We start from the raw sequence: 27,387 nt of genomic DNA on the forward strand, positions 1-27,387 counted from the left end.
TCAGTATTCAAAACAGTGAAGTGAGTGGCATTTTTATTTTCTCAAGTATCCTATAAAAAAAGCTGCAAAGGAGAAGCTGAAAAGGTTAAACAAGGCAAAGTGAGATGGCAACATTAGAATCAAGGAGAATTATCTTATTTGAACTGACCAAGCTTTATGAAATCTAAGTTAACCATCAATGCTTGATTACAGGTATACTTTTTCACCCCTTCACGTTAACAGCCAATAAAGAGACAAAAATGCTTTTCTACTCATCCAGTGATTATAGAAAAACACAAAAACCTTTTACTTCCTTTTACCATCCGATTAACTTTATCTCTCTGCTATTCAGAGGAGATAATTAGATGATGAAATTATCCCCATGGCTCCTTTTTTCTGATCATTAATAGCAATTTTTTGTTCAATACCACAGACCCCTTGTTAAAAATGAGTACTGAGTTGACATTTCCTCTCCCACTACACTGCAAGTTATGAACCAATGTTAATACAGGTCACTTGAAACAGCAAAGAAAACTATCCCCCAGCTTTTTCATCTGTGCCAGAACAACCTGACAGGCACTGATCTGCCTGTCAGGCAACCTGACCTTGAATGAATTAAGCATAAGTTTTAAATAAAACCCAAAAATATATTGAGTACATACACAAAAGGATGGAGGCCAGGAATCAAGTCCTCTAAACAAACGATTCCTTAGAAAAGACTTCCCTGGACAAAGAAGAAACAGTTATTTAAAAGAAAGAAACACAACATACAAACAATGTCTCAAGAGAAAACAGTTAAGCTACTGCAGTTTTAACAGCTGAATTAAATTTGAAATTATTACTAACTATGCCATTTCTTGACAACATCAAAACTGCAAGTGACAGAACTTCATGCAAAACCCACTAAGTAGAACTACTCACTTCATTGAAGCTTTTTCGCTTAATGTTTACCCCTGCAAAAGCCTCAACTCCTTTTTCAAATTTTCATTGTAATCTTGCTAATTTCCTTTCCAAAATTTTGATAAACTTTCGCTCAACTTTCTTATTTTAGCAGTTCATTCAGAACTTAAGTTGCAAACTTTGCAGAAAATGAGAAAAAATAATCAGATTTCTTTTACCATCAACTTCAATTTTAATTATTTTTTTTTAACTTTTGGTCAAAGTCTTTAGACATGGGTCTTCATTATTGTTTGTTTGTTTGTTTTTTAAAGTTGTACAGAGGAAGTTATAGCCTTACCCGAATATTCAGTACTGGTTTTAAAAGTGTGATTTAAAAGAACAGAAAAAGCTCATGCACAACATTCAAACAGAAACCACATTCAAATTTAATAATTAGAAGTCTTTTACAAGCACTAAACAAATTACAACTGTCACAGTATTTTGGATAATCTATATGAAACAATTGATTTGATTACTAGAAAAAAATTTGTTCATAATACGACCATCTGCCACACTGCATGCATTTTCTATTTAAGTCTAAAAAAGAAAACTTATAAGGTATTAAAGCTGCAACGTAACAGAAGTATTTTAATTACAAAGACAAGTGTCACTTAACCATAATTCTGATCTCACAGAAGAGAAAGTACTTACTGAACAGTTTACCAAAAGATTCCCTTTTTGCCTTTTCAGCTTCATACAGGTGTTTCCCATCTTTTATCAAAGCACCCGCCCACTGTGGAAGGGAAAAATATGTAGTTAGTTGTTAATTTATACATTGACACAAAGGTTTGGTCTCGAAGTTTTACTTACTTACTTACCTCCCTGTAGTGTTTTATGAACATTTTTCTTCTCACAACCTCAACAACAGCTAGACAGTACATTTGAGGAACAGTACTGAGAGCCTCTACAACCTTGACCCTTTCTAGGAGCTCTGTTACAAGACGAAGCAATGCTTGTAGTTTCTCTCCATCTTGGTCAGCATGAAGCATTACAAAACAACACCACCTACAAAAGTAGGTTACACTTTAGAAGATAACAACTTTGTCATCTTTTCTGCATTTAAATTTCACTAAGATTAGCAACATGTCTGGATGAACTGAACATTGACATCATTGTACGTGGGACAACAACAGGTTATCTGGAAGTACCAAGCAATTCAGAATCCAGTAGTCACCTTGCAGTTCCCTGTTAATTTCTCACAGTAAGATATTCACATTAGTGCTCAAAAAATGAACACTTGCCATCATTTCAGTTAATTTTTTTTTTTTTAACAAGTAATGCTCTTAGCACACATAACCTTAAGAGGAATGATAACATACCTTTCTCCAGAAGAATTAAAAAAACATCCAGAGCAAAGAAGGGACTACTTTTTGTTTATAAATCTTAAAAATACTTATTGAAAAGCATTAGCAAGAAATATTAAGAGTAGGGATACTGTCAAAGAAATAAGATCAAAACACTGTTTGGGAAGCTCACACCATCTACTCACGTACTACAGATAACAGCCCCTGTGACATACAAATTCTCACACCTCGTAACCACACCTTCAATTATCTTATTGATACAATCAATACATTAATTTCAAGCACAGCCACCAACATAACTAAGTCACAGGATAACTAATGAAAAGGCGATCATCTGGTGATGGGGAGAGGAAACATTACAGCAACTTTGCAATCACAGAAGGCAAAAGGTGGAGGTATATCCCACAAGTAATAAAAAAAAAATTTGTTTTTTTTCTTGACAGAAGTGAAGTGAAAATGAAACAACAAATACAAACAAGTCAATATTAAGCGACTAGGAACATATATTAACAAGGAAACTACAAGACCCACTCTGTTGACTTTCTCATAGTATTCAGTAGTAAGAAATAAAAAGAAGGCATTATATGAAGCCAACAAGTGGCCAGTTCAAAACACAAAAGGAAGTACATTTTCCACACAACATACAGTTAAGTTGCAGAATTTGCAAAAAATAGAAGTTTGTGGATTCAAGAAGAAGCTGGACTAGTTCAAGGAAAAACCTCTCCATCAGCAATTAAACAGAAGAGCTGCTTCTAGAGCAGATAAGAATATTCTTCTCTAAGAATATTTAGATATAGTTAAGTTTATGTTCTTTCCTCATTATTAGATTCCCATTACGGTCATTTGCTAGTAACTGCTACTGAAGAGTAGCTAGAAGAACGTTTGGTTTGACACAAAATACAGTGGGGTTTTTTGTATGTCTGTTTCGTGGTTGGGTTTTTTTGGGGAGTGGGGGGAAGTGGGGGCAAGTTGTTGATGGGTTTTAATTTTTTGTTTTTTTTTAAACATCTATGCTTTGTTCTTCTCTTCAGATCTATCCTCTTTTCATTCACTCTCCACACCTCACTAGCTTATTCCTTCATAAAGGGATGTAAGCCTTTTCCTCTAATAACTCATGAATTAAGTGTATACTACACAAATACTTTAATATATAGGAAATAAAAGTGATATTTATGTCAATCTAGGTTCTACTTACTATCCCTAAATACCTGCTACAATGAAAAATAGTGGAAAAATGTAATCTTTTCATTGGGTTAAGAGCAGATGCATAGGCAACAAATTCAAATTTCAATTTACCTAGCAGTAATTTATTTTACCAACACAACAGGACCTTTGTCACTAGTACACTGCTGCTTCTTCCTGCACCTTGCATCTGCCTCATCTATACAAACTGCAATCCCTTCAAGAAGAAAAAAATGGATCTTCTTGATGGATATCACAGAATCCAGTATGCAAGTCTAACAGAGTCACAATGTTGCCTAATTATTTGCTGCTAGCATAAACAACTTTTTTTTCCCTTCTAAAAATTATTAAACTCTGTATACTTTTCCTCTTTATCTTGACAAGTTATCTAAAGTTTAATAATTAAAGTGCAGTCCCCATTGAGCAATACAGACTACTTACTGCCTTCCACATTATACATTAATGATGCTTACATGAAAAATCACCATTTTTACTGGCTATGACTAGATATAATTATTTTTCGTGAACTACAAGTAAAACAAACTATTGCCATTTTTTTCTCCTTTGATGTGATCACAAGCTGCTGAAGAGTGTTTCACTTATGCTTAATCCTTTGAAAATATCAATATAATTGCCAGTCGAATTTTAAATAAGATACAGTTGGCTTCTGAGGTTGATGAGAGGAGCGGGGATTGTAGGTTCTTGGATACTGTTTTATTGATATGAAGACTGTTTAAACTCTAAGAAAAGTTTCTCTTGAAATAGTATTTTGTTTCACACTTAAAAATAACTTCATATAGATACTGAAGTAATCCAACTTTCATTTTCTCTCCCATTAAGAAAAGCTTTATGCAGTACCAAAGATTTTCTTATGACACACCTTCTTTAAACAGCGTTATTGCAAATGAAAGCAATATAAAGTTGAAGAGTTGTAACTTACTTCAATCTGACTTGTAGATTATTTGCAAGCTCCTGTTTGGCAGTGGTACACTTCTGTTTAATATCTAACAGTTTTCTGTGATTAGTTAACATAATCATCAGCTGATTTGCATGACTCAAACACAAATCAGGCAGCACAGAAGGATCTTTCAAGTTCTCAGCTCTCTTCTGATTAGCCAAAAATCCCTAGAGGAAGAGACACATTTGTTAAACAAGATTTGTGACAATCAAAAAGCATGGAAGTGATCTATCTTCTCTGTAAGAATGCAAGCATTTTAATAAACTCACTGTAACCATTCAGGAGTATAACAGAATGCTACGTAGACAAGTGTCAAAGTTGCTTTCTTTTCATTCTATAGGCCAGACCAAATAAATTTCATCTTTCTCTTTCAAACGGTTACCAACACAACCGTCTAAGAACTATACACGATTAACCAACACCACTGAAAGTTCGCAAGAGCTAAGGCAGCAGAAAAGTAGCTACTAGGATGGAGAGGATCAACCATCATTCTAATTTCTGAAAACAACCAGCTTGTTAACTTCTAGCATATGCAAGACTTCACATCAACTTAGAGCACATTCAGTGCTACTGTGGGCTAAAGAAAATATTTTTTGCATGAAGAAATTCATACATGAAACTAATTCTTCTTGAGAGCCAAGATCACAGGTAGACATCTTATTTATATGTAGGAACTGGGCACGACAAAGAATTATCTGTTGTGGATGGTAACAGGCAACCCCTGGAAGGGTGGGGGATAGAACAGGGAAGATGGACGGCCTTAGATAAACAAGTCTTAGATGGCTGATTACAGTTCCATAAACCTGTTTATTAAGCCTTTGTTTTCTTAACAAAGAATTCAAAACCAGACAATAGTTTTAAGTGTTTCTTTCTGATGCTGAGATTGATGAGAACCATAAACCATAGAGAGTTATACAAAACTGCTCAAAAATAAAACCACTGTCATTGCTGACTTGATATTGAATGTAAGGCAATCTTGTCATTATATGCTATAAAACATATTTGCAAAGCCTGCAAGAAATATTTCTATCCTAGTGAGAACACCACAGAAATCAAAGAAAGTATCAAACAAGTATATTAAGTGTAATTAAAAGAAAAGGAAGAAGACGCACACTGAAGATGGAAGAGAATACTGAAGGGTCAACCATTTCTGAACTGTGAGTAAGTTATGTACTGAATGAGCGAGCACCCTCTGTGAAACAAAAGCAGGCTGCAAACACTTTAACTGTCTGCATTATCCAAGCCAAGTGAATGGAAACTAGAAAAGGTGGGAAGAACTGAATCTTACCGAGATGAAGAAGACAGCCCCATCAAAAGAACTTGGGTTGTTTGGTCAAGGAAGACAAAGACATTGAAAAATATGCTGCGATAAGCATTAGGGAATTGCTAAGCACCAAATCAAAGGCAGTACAGGCATGAGAGATTTGAAGTAGTGAAGAATACTTTCAGATCTGAGATTAACTGATGTTTATAAACATTAGGACAATCAGATTCTATACAATTTTGCAACAAGATTAGAAAAGTCAAGAAAATAATTGCCTTTAAATAGCAGCTCAGTAAGCTTTTTAAATGAATCACATGGCATGGAGCCTGAAGTTACACAAAACTGCATGCACTGAGCTAGAAAATCCATTCCAGCTTTACTCTCAGTTCCAAAGGGCTTTTCATAAATTTGAGAATCTTTTGCCATTTCAGTATCTGTGGATACATTTTAAATAAAGTTTAAACTAAAATTACCCTAGTACGCAAATCAGAAAAAAGAATACCAGCATACTAGAAAAACTACAGTAAACTGTCAAAAAAAAAAAAAAAAAAAGGAGGGGATGGAACTCCAATAAATTGTTGAAAAATCCAAGATCTAAATAATCAATTGTTCTCACAAGTTCTTGCTTTTCTAGCCCTGATCAGATGACAGGATTCATTACATGAGCATCACAGTTAAACTAAGAAGGGTCCTGAAACAGACAGGATAATGCCTTTATAGATATTTCCCTATGCCTATTTCTAAATCAAAGAATCAAAAATAAAGGATATTCAAAAACATTTTAGACCAAAGTTCAAGCAATCAGCAAGGAAGTGTGGCAGTCTGATGTAATAAGCAGCTGAGATGACCCTGAATCACTATAAACCTGTAAATCTAACTGTATCAAGAAGCAGGAGGGAAATAAAAGTACAGAATATAACAATAAGTGTAACTCTTCCTTTTTTAGGTCAAAGTCCTTTCCCCAACAGCTTCAAGTGAAAAATAGCAAGCCGAGAATTGAGGCGGCCATCTGCAAACCATTTTTTTTTTTTTTTTTTCCACTCTGACGGAGCTAACAGAAGACTAATGCTTCTACGAACCCAATTGATGGAAATGCATTTTAGTGTAACAGAATGTTTTGAAAAGCTACACTACCAATAGTGCAAATTAGAGAAAAACAAAACAAACAAAATGTTGGAAAGGATAAGCTATCGGGTAGAATCACAATGACAGATTAAGAGGCTCCCAATTTTCTAGAGGCATACTCTTATTACCTAATGCCACCTACTGACTGCAATTCTATATGCTTATGTCACAAATTCCAGCTTCCACAGAGAAAAATAGTTTTTGAATTTAACAAAGTAGCTTTCCTTATTATATGTTAGGGTCTGGAGATCAATTATTCACAATAGTTTTTTTTTCATTTCATTTTCAAAAGGCTCTCTAATGGTCAGTTCACTGAAAAGGCCGACTGGAAACAAAAGAACTCTTATGGAACAAGCCAATTAACTAAGCAATGAAGAACTAAGCTTCTAGCAGCAGATGATTTTGTTCCATGGGATAAGTTTGCTTTGTGTTCTTGTAATGAAACTGAGACTGGAAAGTCAACTCAAATTCTGGATAGCGTGTCAGCTTTTTCTGGCCTGAGGAAAGTAAGCCTACAGCTTCCTATACACACGCTGCCAATGGAATTACTGTTGAGATGTTCCTTGTCTTGTTCAATAAAGTACATCCACTTACTTCTTTATGAACAGAAATAGTTCACTGCTGAAAGGTGTGACATAAAAGAAAGTTATCTGTGGTTTTTTTAAGGTAACACCAAATATTAACAGTTATTACACAGGTTGCAAGCACTACCTTTAAAAATACATAAATACTCGTCTATAGATGTTCTACAGTTGGCAAAAAGTTGTCTGCTCTTAAATGTAGCTGTAAGCCAGGTGCAATTTAGATTTGACAGAGATATGTACAAACAGATACTAAGATAATGTTTAAGTCAGATGTTTTCTTTTCCTTAAGCCAAGGATGCTCATTAAAAACATCAATTTTCAAATAAGCTTTAAAAATAAGTATCTACAAAGTTTATAGCTATTAGACAACTTCATCGGATCCTATTTTTATTAGCAGCTTTCTACACTAACGTGCAAAACGTTACACTAACACAGCACAACCTGTTTTTAAACCATTCACTACATGTAACAAGATATACCTTAACATAACAAGAAACACCTTTAAAAGTATTTTCAAAGTTTTTAAATTTACCATATTTTAAGTGATTCTTACTCATTCAGAAGAAATCTAATTTCTAAAATAAAAATAAACTAAATGTATTCTATTCCAGAAACAATACCATATACTGATGTATCTCAGAAGCCAGCAATTTTACACCAGTGCTTTGATGAGAATGCTGATTAGCTGAATTGGAATTAAATATATGTTTCCAAATTACAACCAAGAGCATATTGACAGAAATACTATGGCTATAAAAATATACAGCTTACTATGCAGTTGCCAAAGTTGCAGTGAACTACAGCTCTGCATGTTCCTAGTGCATTAAGCCTAGGATAATTTAAGTAAGACATTTTTATTTTGTAGAGTGTCTTTTTCTGCAATATAGATGAAGCGACATAAATATAAGCCCTATATTTAAGTTCTGGTGCTGTCCTCCACCCACTGTTGCATTTTCAATTATTTTGATGTTTTAAAGAAAGTATTTAAATAAATGTGTAGTTGGAGTTATGAGCTGGAAACATGACCACAAGATGAAAAACTACCAATATTTAAATGAGAAATTATTATGAATATAGCACCTTTCGGGGCATTTCCAGTGTGATACGTTGAAAACTATCTTCCATTAAGACATGCAATTGTTTTGTTGTAATCTTTAACAGCATACACATATCAAAAATCTACCATCTTCCAATGCTACACACACAAACGTGTATTACCTGAGCAAGTTCTTTTTGTTCATTCACCAGTCTGCTGCAGCTTGCTATCATCTGGTCCAATGCATAGAGCCTATCCTCAAGGCCTTTAATAGCCTTCATGTTCTGATTATCTAGTTTGGCGATAGTTTGTCGACATTCTGCCAGAAAGGGTTGGATGATCCTTGGATCAAGCTGGAAAAAAAAAAATTATTAGCCGTTGACATACCAAAAGGTGACATGAGCTAGCTACATGAGTTTTTATAACCTTAGTATTTTCTTCTATTTTTTAATCTAATGTGTGCCTACATCTGTCATCTGTTTCAGAATTCTGAGGTAATAAGCCTGTGGATTTTATATCACAGCATGAATTTCTTTGAAGCATTCCAACCAGACCATCATACAAATCAGGATCCTTACAAGGGGAAGGGATGTTAGTTGAGGGGACAAGGCAGGGCTGGGGGGGAAGAAGCAGTTTAAAGGTAATGGACACAGTCTGCACTGTAACAGAGTCCACAGAGCTACAATCAAAACAAGTGCTGAATGTGACTCAATGCAAAGCGCAGTAGGGAGGGTAGTGGGAGAAAGCTGCAAGACCCATTAGCCTTTTCCCACTAAATTAATGTTTTAATTGATTCCTCAGACAACCAAATCAGTTCTAAGTAACTGGAAAACAAGCTACAGAAAAATAATACATTTGTAATACTTTTTTTTTAATAATGTTTTAATAATGTTTTTCCTAATAAAAAAGCCATTTTTTAAATTATTTCATCATATGCCTTCACAGGCCATTACTCAGAAAAAAAGTAGTGTTTGAAACCTTAAGAGGCTACCAATGCTGCACAGATATTAAGGGTGACTCTTGCAAGTTTCACCATAAGAGCAGTGAAATATATTAGTCTATTTCCTTAGTTCTAAAAACAACATCGGTAATTGCAGTAGCTTACATAGGACAGAGTTTAGTCTAAACCTGGAATAAATTGATTAGGAAAATAATCTAAGAGTCATTAGGTGTTAACAGAATATGAAAAAAAATTATCCAAAATGGTTATAGTGTGCCATCTATAATATCGGAACCTAGTGGAAAGGATCCTATCCTGCAAGGTCCCACTAGCTATCACAACATGGGCTTCTTTCATCTATGTGCAGGGTTAATGCCACTCACATCACAGAGCACACAAATTAACCCATAGAAAAGCCACCACTTATATGCATCAATATTAGCATAAATAAAAGTACTATGTTCCCCTCAATCTATATATTTAACTGTATAAAAGCTTTCATACACAGCACTTTTTCATTCTGGAAACACCCTTCTGGGGTATATAGAGAGGAACCTGAAGAGGAAAAGCATTACAAATTAAGGAGCAACTACAAAGAATAGGTCTTTCATTCTCTTCAAACAAAAAACCAAAACAAACAAACAAACAAGACCATAAGGGGAAGTACTAAAAACTGGTAATTAGCCCAGAACTTTTCAGAATAAATAATTGATGTTATTATTAGCATCACAAAATACATTACAGTTTTCTGAAAATTACAAAGGTCAGGTTTTAGTATGTTATGGTCTTATGAATCTTGGTCTTTCTCAAATGAGTTGTCCATCTTCAAGAACCAAAAATAGTCTCTGGGATTAAGCCAGACTGCTTTTATAGGATCACCTTCATTGCCATCCTATTCAGGATTACTCCAATGTGGCATCCTGAACAGTTTCTTGACAGACAAAATACTGAAGAACAATATGGTGTGGTTTTTTTTTTTTTTCCTTTTTACCTTCAGAAACTAATTGTTTTTTATCTCTCCTTACAAAAAAAAAAAAAAAAAAGAAAAGCCTGTTCCTCTCATTTCACCCTATAATTTATTTCCTCCATCAATACTTTTTATCCCATCTTTGACCTAATTGCATCTGTAGCACTCAGCTTTATTTTCACTGGTAGATAATATTGCTATCCTCATCTTAAAGGCTGGAAAAGGAAGAGACTTAAGTGGCTATGATAGCACTTAACAGAAATGTCTGGTTAGCTCCTACTTACCCACTGCTTTTGCTGCAGCCTAGGTTTCTGCAATTGGAAGTGTCATTTTCTATAAACACCTAGAGGCTAGGAGAACAAGATACCTAGCAGCGCTCTGTGTGACACACCAGTTCTGCCAAGGCCACCGACATCAAAGGTATAAAGCTCATATTCTGATGGCTTTAAACTCTCATGAAAACCCGAATTCAGAGTTTCAAACAAGAATTGCAATCACAAACCATTTTTATGGTTCATATTTCCAAGAAGGAGAGAGCATGGGGGGAATGTGGGAAAAGCCATAAAAAAAGTTAGTGCCATTTTATTCTAGCTTGCTATGATAAAGGTTCATCTCAAGTAAATATTAAAAAAAACAATCATATTGCAAATATTTTTTTAGTATTTTCCTCTCCTTTTCAGCTAGAGGCCAATTCTGATTTGAAATTAATCCTAAATCAATAGTAGGTAAAGATTCAATCCTTTCTTTGTGCTGCTATCAAAACAGGGTAAATTAATGTTTTCCTAAGGAAAACTAGGAGCTATCACATCACTTCAAAGCTTTGGGGATTTTTGTGAACTAAAGTAGTTCAACGTTGACCAATTACAGTTCTGGTAGTGGCCAGAATAGTCTGACTAAAGTGTTTTCCCTACTGCCAATTCTGCTTATGCCAAGAAAATAAAAAGAAACTTCATTTTTGCAGGAGCAATCACATTTTTTTCCCCTACACAAACCAGCTTAAGTTACAAAACAATTACAATAGTTGTAACAAAGGATTTCTAACTAGTCTTAGATAAGGCAAAGACAGAAAAGCACACAACTACAAGATAGCCTCTCTGCAACATGTGATGTATGTCAGATATGACTACAAGGTCATCAACACAGGCACAGTAAGTATATAACTAAAGTGGTTATTGTTTTCCTTTTTGTATCTTTAGTATCACTATAATTTATTTGGAAGCAACTGTTTAATATCTGTCTCTTAAAACATTGATCTTTATGAGACATTACATTTGCGCCCTTCTAAGGTTATGTACAAAGTGAATTTATTCGCTCACAACCAAACTACTGGGTTTTGTTACTCTTGTTTTAGGCTAGTAGAAAGAAAGCACTTTGTGGCATTACTGAACAAACAGGACAGATAACTGTCTCAGACTTCTGCAATTAGGAAGTCTTTCACACACAAAACTGACTATTTTTTTGGCTAAAGGAAAAAAAACTTGTAAAGTCCAATCTTCCTTTTAGCCTTTTCTGTATTATTATTTAAGACAGCTGAAAATTTTAAGCAGCCGTTAATATTAAGTCAAATTCTCCAACTACTTTTAAAACAGAATTGAAAAAACAATGTACAGAACTGACTGCATCATAACGATCCCTACAACAGATGGGATTTAGATATAACTGAGACAGTCTTCCAGTCCTACCTTAAGGAGGAAATAAAGTGTCAAAGACAACAGAAACTGTTTTATTTGTTCAACATATATTGAGCTGTAGTAGTATAAAATTGTACATATGCAAACAAGGCTAGACAATGTAAGAAAATTGAAATGAAAGAAAAGAAAGAAGGAAACCTCTAGGCAACAGGTTTTTAAAAGGTTATAATGCTCACTGGTTAAAATAATCATTTGGAAAATAAAGAAAGTGAGCAATGTTTTATTCTACTACCAGCAGAAATGCAAATGGACATGGTGGGCTCTTCCAAGTGCATCTGTACCAGCTAATAAAGAATGCATGTATAGAGTATGTAAATTTCTCGCAATTAACCACATTAATTTGTCCTATGTTTTAACAAAGGCTTCAGTATTTTCAACACAAAGAACATTAACTTTGGTCCAGGAAAAGCTTTACTTTCATTACTAGAATAATTTCTATGAAAAAGGCAAAGAAATAATAGAAGTAAAGTCACTTTACTCGTACAGTACAAGAAGCTATTGGCATTCCAACATGAATGGCTATTTGAGAAACAATCCAGATAATAAGCATACATTGTGAAATTATACATTTTCCTACAGATCAAATTCTTAATGCTCAAGAACTCAAATTACTTCCCACACCCCCACTGCCCACCCCACCGCAGCTTCTGCTTGGGTCTCCATGCAGAAAGTTACGTGAGAAACAACGAATTACAAAAAGTTGAGTCACTTCAAAAGCACTGTTGTCCACAAACTAAACACCAATATTCAACGCAAAATAATTTGATTTAAAAAAAAAAAATAAATCAGTAACTTACCCGGCTCATAGAATCAAAACATTTTCTGACCAGCGATTCAACGTCATTAGGTCTATCTTGAACATTTATCCAGTCTAACAAAGACACGTTGAAGGAAGGCTGATCATCATCTTTCAATTCTACTGATGTTTCATTGTCCTGGACAGTAGCATTTTCACCAGATTCCTTATCACCTTTTACATTTTCAGAATCTGTGCCTTCCAAAGCTGAATGTTCAACTGACTTGCAAAATGAGGCTAACATTGATTTACTGTTCACTTTAGATATATCAGAAGAAACCAATTTCCCATCCTCAGTTTCTTCACTTTCTGCCCCTCCATGCTCAGCTGAGGAATCCAGTCTTCCTAAACACTCTCTGTAACTATGTCTCGTTAGGCACTCCAGCAGCGGTATCTTGGCCATGATAGAAACAGCAGAACCCAAGCTTTTTTTTTTGAAAAAGGTAAAAAGAAAAACACATCAGTATCTAGAAGCCAACATGACATAAAAACTGAGATATAAACCACGCGTAATATAAAGTACTATTTATTTTAGAATTGAAGCTGATTTCAAAATTAATCTGGTAACTACCCTTTCAAAATACTGTGTCAGTATCAACATCGTGGGAGGACAGCTAAAGTAGTTATAATTTTTGCTCTCCTCCACTGCTGAATATGAACTCTTCCAAACTTCCAAGTAAGCTTACGTTTATAATGCAATAAAAAAAAGGACAGTTTGATAAACTGTCTATATATTTGGTAAAAGCTACGAAGTTCAACTTTTTTTTTCCAGTTAAAACATATTTATGCTTTATTTCTTTAATACCTTCTGTTAGGCAAAGCTCTTGCAGCTTTATAGCAGATATACTATAATATATCACCATATTCATCACCATCATAATACTATGTTGTTCAGAAAGATGTCACATATATACATATGTATATACACACATATATACACACACACTCTCAAAGGTATACATATACACAGAAAGATTGCGTTATGACTTCATACTTTTAACATAGATCGTAATTTTTAATATCAGCTCAAGTGTATTAAAAAGCAATTAATTCAGAAGTGCAAATATGCATTTTAAAATGTTGATTAATATCTAAATTTACTATCTAGCTATTTCTAGTGCACATTTGGAAGGACTTCAGCTCTTAAACAGCTGTTCATTAACAAATGCGTCTTCCATATAATTCCATATAATTTCTGTGTGCCAATGTATACAAGGAAAAAGTGTCAGTCAAAAAAATAAATAGTATAGAACAGGAAGTGACACATAATCAAACAAACACACACATGCTTGATTAATTAGAACTAGCACCAGACACACAGCACTCAAAAAATAAGTTTAAAATATAGGAACTTCGGAGACTGAGGCTGAAGTTTAATAGCAAACCTACTGTGTAAGTTTCAACTTGATATCATCTATGGACTGCAAATAGCTTGAATATACATTTTCAAACTTGAAAAGTAGCTTTTGGTAAGAGTATGTACAATCTTCCAAGTTGGCCATTATGGCAGCCCAGCCTTGATGCTGAAGATGTTCATCATGTACAAGACCTTCACAAAAGGAGCAAAGTTTCTTGGCAACCTCATACATTTCCTGCGAAAAAAATATCCAACAAAAAATGCGAATCATTTCAGGTTATTAATGTTTTATATAGTTACCACAGTAAAGTGAGACTTTTAGAAAATGTTAACATAAAGTGTTAGATTTAGGTAGCTAAAGAGTTGTGCACCTTAACACCTCAACCAAAAATAACAAAACTTCCTCTATTCTTAATTAAAAATTTTAATTAGATGACGAAAAAATGTGTAGACTATTTACTGGGAAATATCTTCAAAACAGGCAAGTGAAAGTTGCAGTTCCAAAAAACCTTATAAAATTAATTAAATGCTTCTAATCGAGAATATTCAGTGCACACATGCATAAATAATAATGCCTGTACTAATGTGGTAGAAGGAGCTGTCAAACAAAGTCCATTAAGGAGAAAATTATTGATGAGCCAAGCAGAAGCCCAGAACAAGACAATGAACTGCAGGATCAGTCCGCAGAAGCACAGGTGCATCAGATGGAAGAAGAGACGCATGAGGAAAACAGCAGGGTAGACAGTTAACTGAAGTCTTCCATGGATTAATAAACTAGATGCAATGTGATGAGCAGCAGCATACAGTATCCAGAAAACTCTAAAACACACCCTGAAACTTGGTATATGCAAACCAACATGGAAGCTTTTCCATTAAAGAACTGGACGACAGAGGCATTTTACTGGCATAAGAAAGTGAGAATTTAATTACCACCCAATTTGTCAGAGTTAAATCAGAGATCTACATATGGCAAGTACTTTATCATACTAAAAGTGCACTAACAGCAATGCCTATTATATTGAATTCAAAAGTTGTAACTCCTAGTAGAAAAGTAACTACTTTAAGTTTACCAGTTTAAGAAGACAGACTGTCCACCTCAAAGTGCCTACTACTCAAATACCAGAATAAGAAAGTAAAACAAAAGTCATACAATGAATCTTTCAGCTCAATACTTCGTCAATAACATGCTACATGGAAAATACTCTCCTGAGCTTACTTGTATGTTGGGTTCTAATATATACCCACCCTCCAAGAAATAAAATCTTTACTTTTTGCAGGTTGAGCATACTGTTAAACTAGGACTGAACACATAACTCTGGCTCTAGTACACGTGAGAAAACCACGCATGGACAAGCAAGTTATACAGCAGCGTTAAAAATGCAGCACACCAGTATATTTCAGAATGCATTTGCTGCTGAACACACGTTTAGCAGCACGTATGCATACACACACACAAAAAAAATTTAGCCCAGCAAAACTTTTCCTGAAATAAACAACAAAACTGCAGAGAATTTTATTGAAACGTTTCAGCATTAAAACTGACAAAACCTGAAAGTTATGAACATCCCCCCACCTTTTTTTTTTTTTTTTCCTTCAAAGTCCAAGCCTTGTCTGAAGCAGCATGACAAAAATTCCGCTGTCCTTCAAATCATTGTTATCTTAAGCTATCAGCAGAGGAACAATTAATATATAAACATACTTATACAAGCAACTCCAAGGAAATCAAAAGCTAGTACAAATTACTAAACTTTATAGTAAAGATGCTATTTGTCATTTTGTTTTCTGAACTTTGCTCACTTTCTGTGCACATGAGAAGAAGGATTTCCACTTTGAAAAGAACAGTTATTTTATTTGCTGCATAAGGTCTCGCTTCCCAAGTCAAAATCAACCGTTAACACAACTGGGACAGCATCCAGATAGTGCCAAAACTTGCAAGTTATCTTCTTCAGACTATCTCCAGCTCGTCTATACAACTTGAATTCACATAAGCCGACTAATGCAATACTGACAACTTGAACAATTTTTCTTATTTTCTTAAATTCACTTTGTATACAAATTACACAAAGGCAAATTCCACAGCACATATAAAAAAAGCAGAGCCACTGCTTCCTCAATTATCATATTAAGAACAGGCTGTTTCACCCTAAGGTATACTATAAAATACACCAGAAATATGAAGCTGAAAAAGTAACTACGTGTCCCCATCGTGTTCTAATAGATGTCCTGGGAATGCACACAAGCGTTTCACTTTCAACACTATTCTCTTCCTAAAGCCAACCTTCCTCAAAACTATGGGCAATAATTCCAGAAGTGAGAGCACATGCAGAACCACGCATTATTTGAAGACTACAACAATATAACCCATCTATAAAATCAAAAACGGATCATAAAGTCTCTTTATGCAGTTCCTTCAAGTGAGTATCACAGTTCACTGGGAAAGGAAAAACTGGACTTCTCCCACCTTCAAATAAAAATGCTTTTTAAAAGCCCTGGGTAGAAGCTTCTGTTAGTTCTATTTTCCTTTGGACAAACTCACTTAGCATGGCACAACTCACGTGTAATAAGGAAATGTACACGTTAGGCTTGATATGACCACACTTTCCACTCTGAGACATACTCTTAACTAGTGGGCAGTGTTTGCTTTTTTAGCTAGATCTATTTATTGTGTCCACAATGGAAGTCAAAAGCTGCAAGTTTGTGTCGTCCTATGAAGCTTTATTATATGTCATTCTTGATGCTCCCTTGAGAAACTAAGTATTGTCGATTTAAGATTTTAGTTTTAACAAGGTTATGTCCTCAGCAACACACTTTCGAACACAAAACAGAGGTCACAAGTTACCAAATTTTAGTAGGAAAAAAAAAGTCATTACAGTTGAGACCATTTGTTACACTACTGATGACCAGCACTGACACCGTGTCTACGAGTCTGACCTGTGTCAATTTACACAAATTTAACCAAACCAGAAGCTTGTATCCCAGAAGTCTGACTCCTATAAAAGTAAGAGTAAACAACAGTATTTCCCAGAGAGGTAAATTCATGTTTCTTTATTTTTTAGAAACCACCTAACAGAAGGGCATTCTAGTAAGCGTCAGGACCTGTCATATAATAGAGACATACCCAAAGGAACTGTTACATAAAACTAAAAATACCCCAATGCCATCTAAGTATTCAACCAGGTATTCATTGTCCGATCAGCTGCAGCTCCTCGTTGTATATGCAGATGTGGACATTAAAACAAAAAAGTCCCCTTATGAAAGGAATCATAAATACAGTACTGAGAGACAAAAGATTTGTTCTGAGCTATTTAAAGCTCAATGAGCTCAAAATTCATTAGCCTGAAAATATAGCCAAGTTTCTTTCAAATAACATATTTTCAAAGTTACCTGCAAGCTAATACACTACAGCTCAAATTGTATGGCTAAACAGAGACATGACTGTTTCATGGCACATATGCAAGTTATTACAATGGCATTCCATATTATCATCCTCCCGAAGTTATTTTTACATGTGTATCCCAAATACTGAAAAAATTCCCTCCAGGTGGTGAGGGGCAAGCAGTAGAATTCCGTCTGCATGGATGAACCCAAACACAATGAGAGTCTGTAGGACCCCACTACCGCTTTTGATGCTGGTTCCTTAGGCAATATCATGAAACAAGCTCATTACATTCAAATAGTAAGGAATATTACTCTGAATTCAGGGTAGTAGATGGTTTTAATAAAGTTCAAACCACATGGAGTAACTATTTGTCCAGCTATCAGAACTGTTTCAGTCTTAGACCATACTAAGCAGACACCAATGCAGGGTATAAGAGCACTGCGTTAAAGCATTGTTTTATTTTTTTTAATGCTGCATGGAGGGGTTAAGAAGTAAACACTATTTCAGTCAATGCTACAACCCTGCTTTCAAAACGTGAGGGTCTGCAGTAAGAAAATGAAGTGGTCAAGCTTTTTGCTTCCTTTAGAGCGTCTATGTAGCTTATAAGTAGTTAAGAAATTAAAAACTACACAGATGTTTGTTTCTTATCATTCCATCACTACTGAAATACATCTTCAAGTCATTTAGCTTGTTCTTCCTACCATTTCCATAGACAACATTTCTGGGGAGACCTCCTCAGCCTGTTTTAGAAGGATCAAGACCAATCCACTACGCATAACCAGTATGTCTATACGCAGAAAAGAATTAAGCAGTTCTCTGCTAAAAACTGAATTATGTCACAAATATAAATAAAAGCCTGCGATCCAAACATGTTTTAACACTTCTCAGTAAAGTTGCCAGCTCCAGCATAGAAAACAAAGCCTGCATAACAACAGGCTTGCTTTTGTCATTGATTTTTCACAGACACACTCAAGGGTAATTGGCAGACACCCAATGGTTCACAGAGCATAAAAATTAACTTCAGTTGCCTTGTAGAGCTACGTCCACCTTACTTGGCTATACCAGCATAGCTAGAACATTGACAGCTTCACCATACCACTGGAACGTAGACCTCAAGAAGCACCACTACCAGTACATGACTAGACAAACACAAGCTAATCTCTACTTGCTGTTATACTGAAGAGTAAATAAAAGCCTCTTCACTTCCTAATTTGTCAAGAAATTCACAGGCCCACCAGAAAGATTTTTATCTTTGGCTGGGTGCTTTAACAGAATGTTTACTTGAATTACTTCCTTCAAACATCTTAACTTAAATTTAGGTGATTCTGATTATAACTACTTTCATTTAGTATGTTTCAACCAAAATTGGTAGAAGCAAAGTATATTTTATCTAAAACAAAAATTAACTGGTAAAATATTTCCCATCAATTTCAAGACTTTGTCTTTGTATCCCACTGTCGTTAATTCTGCTGATCTGAATGAAAAAAATCCGGGGAAGGTCTGTTTGTCTTAAGTGGTCTTTGGACTTACCTCTAAAGAACAAAAGTTCTCAGGAAATGCAGGGTTCTTTCCATTCTCTACAACCCTGTGGTAAAAGGAAACAAGTCATCAAAGTCCTCTATTGCCACGTGTCTGAAATCCTGCAAAAAGGACTCCTTCTAGGTTTCAGTCACCCTAAAAACCAAACACCTCAAGCCAACAAAAAAGATCCTTGAAAGTGAAATTACACACGTCCATACACTGTAACAGCAGATAAATACTTATACAGAAGGTAACCATTATCTTGCGTACCAAAATTAATAACCAAGACCATTATCTCTAATTCATACACCTCCAACTAAAACATCAGTAAAGCTACTGGATTAACCACTTCAAGGTTCCAGCTTTTAAAACCTGTAATTGGAACAGTTAACTTCACTGTGAGGGAGACTGGTATTTCATGGCAATTTCTCTCCTTCCATTAGACAGATGGTTATTCCATTCTCCTTTAGTATTGGTCATTTTTGGTGACTGCATCCTTTGGACATTTGTGCACATAGTTCACAGCTTATTACACACTCAGAAAGTATCTATTTCATCAGCATAATACAAAATAAGTTATTTTGTAAGTCATAGATAAGTGGCTTTTTCTTCAGTACTGCTTTCACTAGCTCTTTGCTCTAATATTAAAAGGAGGCTGGGAGAAGTCAAGTGACAGAATTTACTACCAAAAAAATACTGAGAAGCTGACAAGCCACCACAGCCAGTGAATCAAAGCATGGTACAAGGTAAGTGACAATTTCTACTAGCTTGATTCCAAGCCACCCAAGTCTTTTTCTCCTGGTGATTTTTCTAAAAGCTTGATCTAACAGTTCTGGTTACAAAGGCCAACCAAAACACATATTATATCTTTTAGTATACCTTAGGGTAAACCAAAGCCTACTCCATTTTAACCCCACACAGCTCAATTACTTTAAAAGATTAAGAGATTGATTGTTAATCTGAGTTACAAAGAAGTCTGGACTTCTCTGGAGGAGCTAGAAATCTGTCTGCCGATTAGACTAGTAATTTAGCCAAAAAGAATGAGTAGCATTAATTTAGCTACACAACTGCTACAAACATTACAACACCTTAAAGAACATCAAAATTTTAAAGTAACTCTGTTCTGGAGGGTGTCAAAAAAAGCTTTCTAGTAGAAGTGAAAGAGCATTTCTCTAAACAGCAGATACGCAGCTTTCAGGAAGCATGACTATACTTCTTGGCTTAAGTATTGTGAAGCATTTGGAACTAAACCAAGAATGATCTACGTACTACAACTGCAGCCATGGTTTTGGCAACCAAACGAAATGACTACACAAGTTTCTCATCCTCATTCCTATTTCTTAAAGAAAAACTGACCGGAATTGACAGTTTGATAATGACAGCAACAGTACCACATGAAATGTGAAACACATCCACTAACAAAAAGTCCAAGTTTCCAATAACCTCCTTCTGGGACAAATAACATGGGAACTTCAGTTAGATCACTTGAAAAAAAATAATAATAATCCTTTCCTAAAGGCTAAACTACCAGAAATTATTTTAAGCAGTAGTGTTAAAAGACCATAAGAATAACAAAACATAGTTTATTGCACAATCCGCTATGTAGAGAACAGCTTGTCTTCTCCTAAGCTGGTGCGTACATAACTTTTTGCGAACACTGTGCACCTCATTGTCCAGATACTGCAGCTCAAGGCCAAAACTGCTGAACAGAAAGAGAGGTGGGAAACCAGGCTAGTTGTAAAAAGGCAAGCTGTAACCCTTTAGGCACAGATATCTCAAAGGTAAGATTTTAGTCAAAGGGAAAGCAGGATACTAAGACATAAAATGAAAAAAGAAAGTTGCTTTAACTGAGATTTAAAAGCCAGAGAGCAGCTGCAACAAACACTGACCAAACAGGATCTGGTAACAAAAGTTTATAAAACAAAGACATTGTGCTGCATATGACAAAAACTATGGCAAGAGTTTCAGTTTAACTGGTAAAAGAACAAGTTAAGGTAACAGACATAGCTTCTTTAAAGCTACCAAATATTTATGCCATGAATTCTACATAACAAGATCTTGAGTAATCAACAAGAACTTAAGAAAACCTAGAGATGTTAAAATCATGAAAGAAAGAAGAAATTGAGGTATCTTGATATAATAATCACAGTACCACAGAAAACCAAACAGGAAGCACTAAGTTTCCTACAGGAATGATTTTTGGTTAGGAGGTATTAAAATCTAAAAAAGGCTACATATAAGTTAGTGAAATTAGTTTTGATTGTGGAAAAAAAAAAAGGCTGCTTTTATGTATACTTATACCTTATACACTTACGGACAAAAGGCTATAAGAATGTCAGGGCCTCCACTGTGAACTAAAAGATGACTTTTGGTTATATCTGAGTAGTAACTAACGATATCTAAAAATTATGCAAAAAATGCAGAAAGCAGAAGCAGAATTTCAATCAATAATGGTCACTTTTAGACAGACAAAAAACAATGGAGAGGAAATAAAGGCATAGATTAATAAAAATACTTGTTAAAGGAGAATCTAGAACTACTTGTTACTGCGAAAAAAAAAGTTAAAGGCTATACACCAGCGTATACAAAGTATGGATCAGAAAAAGTGAAACAGAAATATCTGTCCACCTTTCTCCACAGTACAAATAAGGCTCTAAGGTAAGGTAAGGTGAAAAAAACACCTTTCATACAGTTCTACAGCATAGTTGCCAAGTAGGTCTTGGCACCAGTTCAAGTCACAGGTCCCGACAAACTTGAAGAAACTAAACAGTTTTCAAGCAGGCTTAAAACGAGGGAGAAAAGACAGAAATAGAAGTCCTCACGCCCTGAAATATTGATAATACACATGGTGAGTTTGTCTGTTGCTGAAGTAGATGTAGGGCATGAAGCATAAGAGATAACCAAGAGCTCCTGAACAGTAAGTTAGCAGCCATCTTCTAAGCAATTCTTTACTATTTCGTAAGCTGTTTACAATTTCATATCAGGTCTGATTTAAAAAAAAATCATACTCTCTAAAATTAATAAAAAGACAAAACTTGGATCACTGTAAGGCAGATTTTTCATGCCACTTTTACAGGAAGTCTCTCGTACAGTACTCTCAGTGTGGCTTTGTATGCATCAGTCTCACAATTACAGAGGTTCAAAGCCTTTCTAGCTCTCCCCAGATCTTAATCAGTTTCGAGAAGGATTAATATCTCATGTTCCCTGTTCCTCCCAGCCAAGAGGCTTACGGTGAACCTTGAAGAAGATTAATGTTCTAACCACATTCCCACTTCTCCCTCAGTCTCTTCTCAATTACTGCTCAATATGTTTCAAGCAGGCACCATGAAAAACTGCTTTAGTACAAGACTGCTACACTCTTTTATACAGTTTTCACACCTTGATACATCTAAAATCATGACAGACTATTTACTAATCTTCCACCATGTATGATGGTTCTGTTATTCCCCTGACCTCCCAAAGAAGCATCCAATGAATTTTCACAGCCTAACACAGAGCCTATGGTTTTGAAAGATTTAAAATCTTGGATGAAATTAACTGTGGGTATAAAGGTGTATCAGATTTAAGAATATTATACCTATCTAGTCTTTAAATAAATTTGTAAGTTTTTCACAAAGATTCTATTACCATTGTAGTCCTTCTACAAGCAGGGAAGGACTAGAAGAAGTGGGAAACAGAATAATCATTTTAAAGATAAATCTACAAGCTAAAAATAAAACCTCAACTCTATTTAAATCCATTTCTAAATACCTTTAAATACTAAATTCCTCCCCTATCCCGTAATAATATTAATAGGTGCCATCAAGAATGGCAGACCAGCTCAGAATGACTCTCTCTAGAGAAACTTTTCAGTCTCTAGCTAAATATTATAGCTCCAGTTGGCCAATAAAAGCTGTACTCCATGCAGACACTTTTAAGAGTATTTCTGAAATATGGGCTTCCCTTACAGAAGGCTTGCTACCAGAATGAGCCAGTAAAGATCTGAATTAATTTAAAAGCAGAAACACTGCAATAAACTTGCATGCTCTGCATATTAATACACCCTTCAGAATCAAGGGGGAAGAGAAGGTAGCACTAACAATCCTTTTTAAGTCTAAGTAGCAGAATTTTTTTATAAAACTCCTGGAATATGAAAACCTTACTCCAGAGGAATTAAATCTGTTCTATCAGTGTATACTAACTTCACCAGACCAAAATCAAAATTAAGACTCTTCAAGACCACAAAATCAGGGATGGGATGAAGAAAGAAGATAAAGTATCAGCAGTGAGAAATGTGAGACTGGGTACCATCACCCTTCACTTCCATTACCCTAAGTAAAGCACAAACATGAAGACCACAGTAATTACTACAACCCCTCTCCCCCTTTCATATCAAATCAATGTTAAGCATTTAACAGATATCAGTCTTGCTGACTTCTGTAAGATCCTCGTAACACCTCACAAAACATGATTTCAAAGCACTTTCCATTTCAGCTGCTACAACGAGAATCCTCACACTCTTCAAGGAGCACAAATGAAAACCTCCCACTCCAAGCTGAATTCACAGCAATATCGACTCTTCTCCATATGACAGTCAGATAATTCACAGATCCTTAATAACTCAAGGTCCTATTTACTAAGTCAGCACTGTCAACAGGTGGTGGAGAGAGGAAGAGAGTCTACTGGACTCAATCCTTGCCTTAAATCAGACAGTATGTCAAGATCAGATTATCCATGATAACTTTCCCCCTCCTGACAGGTCAGGAGGCCAAAGGGGAAAACCAAAAAACTTTGTACTACATGGAAGACTTAGCACTTTTCTCTGGATTCATCTGTACAGTATTAAACCCCAGCAACTTCAATTGCTAAATATTCTTTTGGACGGCATTAAAGTTGTCACTGAAACTAAGAAACTTTATTACCAAGACAACATGCTAAAAACATTCCTATTCATTTTGTTCTAAGTGCTAAACATAACCATTCCCCCACTCACCGCTGTTGGAAGTTAAAATAACCTTTAGAAACATGAAAAATATTTAATGCATTTAAATGTAAAATTTGAAAAGGAAAAATGAAGGCAGTATTTCCTAACATGAAGAAAAGCAATCAGTCCAGCTACAGAAGGCAGTGTGTCACTCTCCTGAACATGGCAGCCGTTTCTCCTGCACGCACACTTGATACCCTACTATGTTGCAGGGAACTAGTTCGCCCTGTCAAAATAATACAGAAGCAATCAAATTGGAATTCTGACAAATTTGCTTTTTATGCAAGTAAAAGCCAACACTCAATAATAAAAGACCGGAATTTTAGGAAAAGGAAACTTAGTTTTATGAACACCTCACCAGTTTTTTTAGACATAGAAGATGAAACAGAAGCTTGGCAAGGTGCTTTTGAAAATTATACTGCTAATTTTCTACTTGGGTTAACAACATTTTCAAAGTAACGAACTTTTCTGTTTTCAGGTTGAAGCAGACTGAAGACATAGAAAATAAGGCAAAGCATTAAGGCAAGCAACCAGATTGTTTTTATTTTGCAAATGCTGTAAACATATGCATCCATAAAGCTGTACTACAATATGCTTTTGAAAGAAGCTTTGAACATGCTGAAGAAACAAGCGCATTTCAATACCTACCTTGGAACTTCAAGACAAAAGATCTGAAGAATACATCATCACTAATATGCCGTTCTTACTGTCCTTTGAACAAACTATTTCATAATTTGTACCAGGCTTCCCCCCTGACATACAAAAAGGTTATTTTCCTTTGTTGTGCAAGTACATTAAGAATTTACTTACCACAGCAAGTTGTGTCCGTGATGCTACCGTATGAAACACTGCAGGCATCATGAGAGATTCTTCTACTTTCAATTCCATCTCATTCTCTGCTGAAAACGTGGTTTTGGGGATAGCTGGTGGACGTTCACATAAAATCATTTCTTTGTTGAATAAAAAAATTGGGTTGGTATCCTACACTCAAAAAGAAGATGAAACCAAACACTGAGTAACAGTAACATACTATTCAATCACCAATTATTTCATCATGTGGGTAACATATCTTAAGAATATGTTAAAATCTACATGTGTAAGCTGAATACATAAACGTCTGTTTCTCAAAGCAAAGAAATCCAGCAAGCAGCACACTACAGAAAAATACTTAAACACCCCTTCGTAAAACGTCTTTTTCTTCCTTTATAAATGACAGTTTAGACAAAGAATGCCATATGCACTTACTGTTCCAGCACTGTAACTACACACTCTTCTGTCTGGTGCCATACACTCTCCTCCATTGACAACCAGTACTTGGTGCTGAATGGCAATCTTATATTTCGTTTGAATTGCATGTTTCAGATCAGCCACGCTGGAAAAAAAAAAGGGAAGAGAAGATGACACTACCAGCATATTTGTGTCTCTAATTTTACATATTCCTGTAACAGAGACAGATGACATGTCTGTATCAAAGCAGAACTTTTTTTTAGAAGAGCTATTACTTTCTGTTCTGCACAATGACATATTTCTACATTTTTTAAGTGCTGTAACGTGTTGCATTCTGGATGTCCAGCTAATAAGCTATCAGCTAAAAGACGACACCCTCTGCATTACTGGCAAGTCATCAGCAATCTCTTTCCAAGATGATCTGATAGCATGCTGAAATTCTGGATAAGTCACATCAAGCACTTAGGATAATAACTGTAAAAGTTATATTATGTTCTTCGAATATATACTTTAAAAACAAACAGCTGACTTACCGAAACCCTAGAAGATGACAACAATAGTATTAACACTTCATTATGCATAACATAAGAACAATTTCACCTAATCAATTCTAACTGATTTACTGTACATGAAGTGCAGTATAGCATTTAACAATAACAGGGAATTAAACAATCCATACAGATGCAACAAATTCATATAAACATTACAGACACTTTCAATGTGGAAACAGTAGATCAATAAACCATTCCTGTTTTCATTCACCATGCTCATACCTTACATTCTGGATGATGACTCCTTCACTTTACTGCTTATTTTAGACAGTTCTAGACTTGGTCTTGAAGACATAGGCAAACACCAAACTAAACAAGAATTTACTAATATGACACAGTAAGTGACACAAATTAAGACACTGGGGTAGTACCTGTGCAAAGGTATTTAAAAGGTTCAGAGTATCAATGGTTTTGACATAACTGTCAGGAAGCATGACTATGTTACTGGCTATATGGTACTTCAAAAATAAAGATCAGTTATCTAAAATAACCATGATTCAATATGACATCATGAATGCACTACAAACATTTCATGAGCACAAGCTTGTACTCGCTAGCTGCGTTACAGAAAACGTTCACGTGCCACCTCTGTGGTCTTTGGGAAGACAGCTTGGCCTGTCCACCTACAAGGAGATAGGCAAAGAACCTAAGAGAGTCGGTCTTGATAGAAAGTAAGTCTATATATACAGATACAAAGATAAGAAGTTAAACTGTTCAACTGAAGAGTCTTGGATTTTGTGCGGTTAAGTCATGGGAAGGAGTCTTTCTCAAAGAACTATCCAACTGAGCAAAAAGTCAGCCCATATCGGACTATTAGGTGCCAGGTCAGATGCTGTATCTCGCTCACCATGATTTAGGAACAGAATGTCTCAATACACCAGACAGCATACAGGGGTGCTGACACACCTGCAAATGACCCAGTAGATCCAGAATGGCTGAGATGAAACACTATTTCATACTCAATAATACCCTGAATGTCAGGGGGCTTTGCAGAAGTGCATACAAAAACAATCAGTATAGACAGTCTTAGGGCCCTTCCACCCCAAACAAGTTTCAAAATCCAAACTCACTTGTTGAGTCATGAAAATTACAAACAGGAATTCAGGGGAAAGAAAACAACGGATTTGAGCACAAAATCCATGGTAGAATTTTTTCAAGCACAATTACTTGCAACTTATTCATCACTGATAAAATATGAAGACAGCAGGTAAGCTCGGCTCTTGCTAGCTCCAAGGTGTATGGGCTACTGTGGTATTGTACACAATTTACTTATTAGATCAGAGTTCCATACGAGAACAACGGAAAAGGGTACAATACACCCAGTATACCTACACCTCTCTAAATGCATCTTTACATTTGCAAGATGCCTTTAATGTGCAGTGAAAAAAATACAAATAGTAAAGTTGCTGGGACTTAATTGCGATTCCGTAACACTTCTCTTGTTTCAGGCAGTTGGTCATTCAAAAGTTCACGTTTTACATATAAATTGCTGTAAAACATTTTAGAGCCTTACAACATAGGACAGAACCAACTTTTACCCACCCTGAAAATGAGACAAAAACCTACATGCCAGTTCTTTAGCATCTAATCTAAAAATATTATAAAGCACACATTTTCTTCAGGA

General features: G+C 35.4%; 1 protein-coding gene across 3 annotated transcripts in view; it reads right to left on the minus strand.

The window, feature by feature from the left end:
* The window catches only part of RB1CC1 (RB1 inducible coiled-coil 1), a 77,674-nt gene that overhangs the window by 33,827 nt on the left and 16,460 nt on the right, over window positions 1–27,387 (minus strand). For 2 of the 3 annotated variants that reach the window (XM_063326860.1, XM_063326859.1), the window contains exons 4-12: window positions 25,231–25,357; window positions 24,796–24,966; window positions 14,155–14,357; window positions 12,767–13,190; window positions 8,554–8,724; window positions 4,345–4,529; window positions 1,737–1,923; window positions 1,570–1,651; window positions 642–703 (exon numbers count right to left, since the gene is read on the minus strand). In XM_063326860.1, the coding sequence (XP_063182930.1) occupies window positions 642–703; window positions 1,570–1,651; window positions 1,737–1,923; window positions 4,345–4,529; window positions 8,554–8,724; window positions 12,767–13,190; window positions 14,155–14,357; window positions 24,796–24,966; window positions 25,231–25,357 (1,612 nt within the window). Of the gene's footprint in view, window positions 1–641; window positions 704–1,569; window positions 1,652–1,736; window positions 1,924–4,344; window positions 4,530–8,553; window positions 8,725–12,766; window positions 13,191–14,154; window positions 14,358–19,031; window positions 19,087–24,795; window positions 24,967–25,230; window positions 25,358–27,387 lie in introns of those variants that run through there. The other variant, XM_063326861.1, reaches the window with a different exon arrangement.

This window comes from Chroicocephalus ridibundus, chromosome 2, assembly GCF_963924245.1.
Source record: "Chroicocephalus ridibundus chromosome 2, bChrRid1.1, whole genome shotgun sequence".
NCBI lineage: Eukaryota > Metazoa > Chordata > Aves > Charadriiformes > Laridae > Chroicocephalus > Chroicocephalus ridibundus.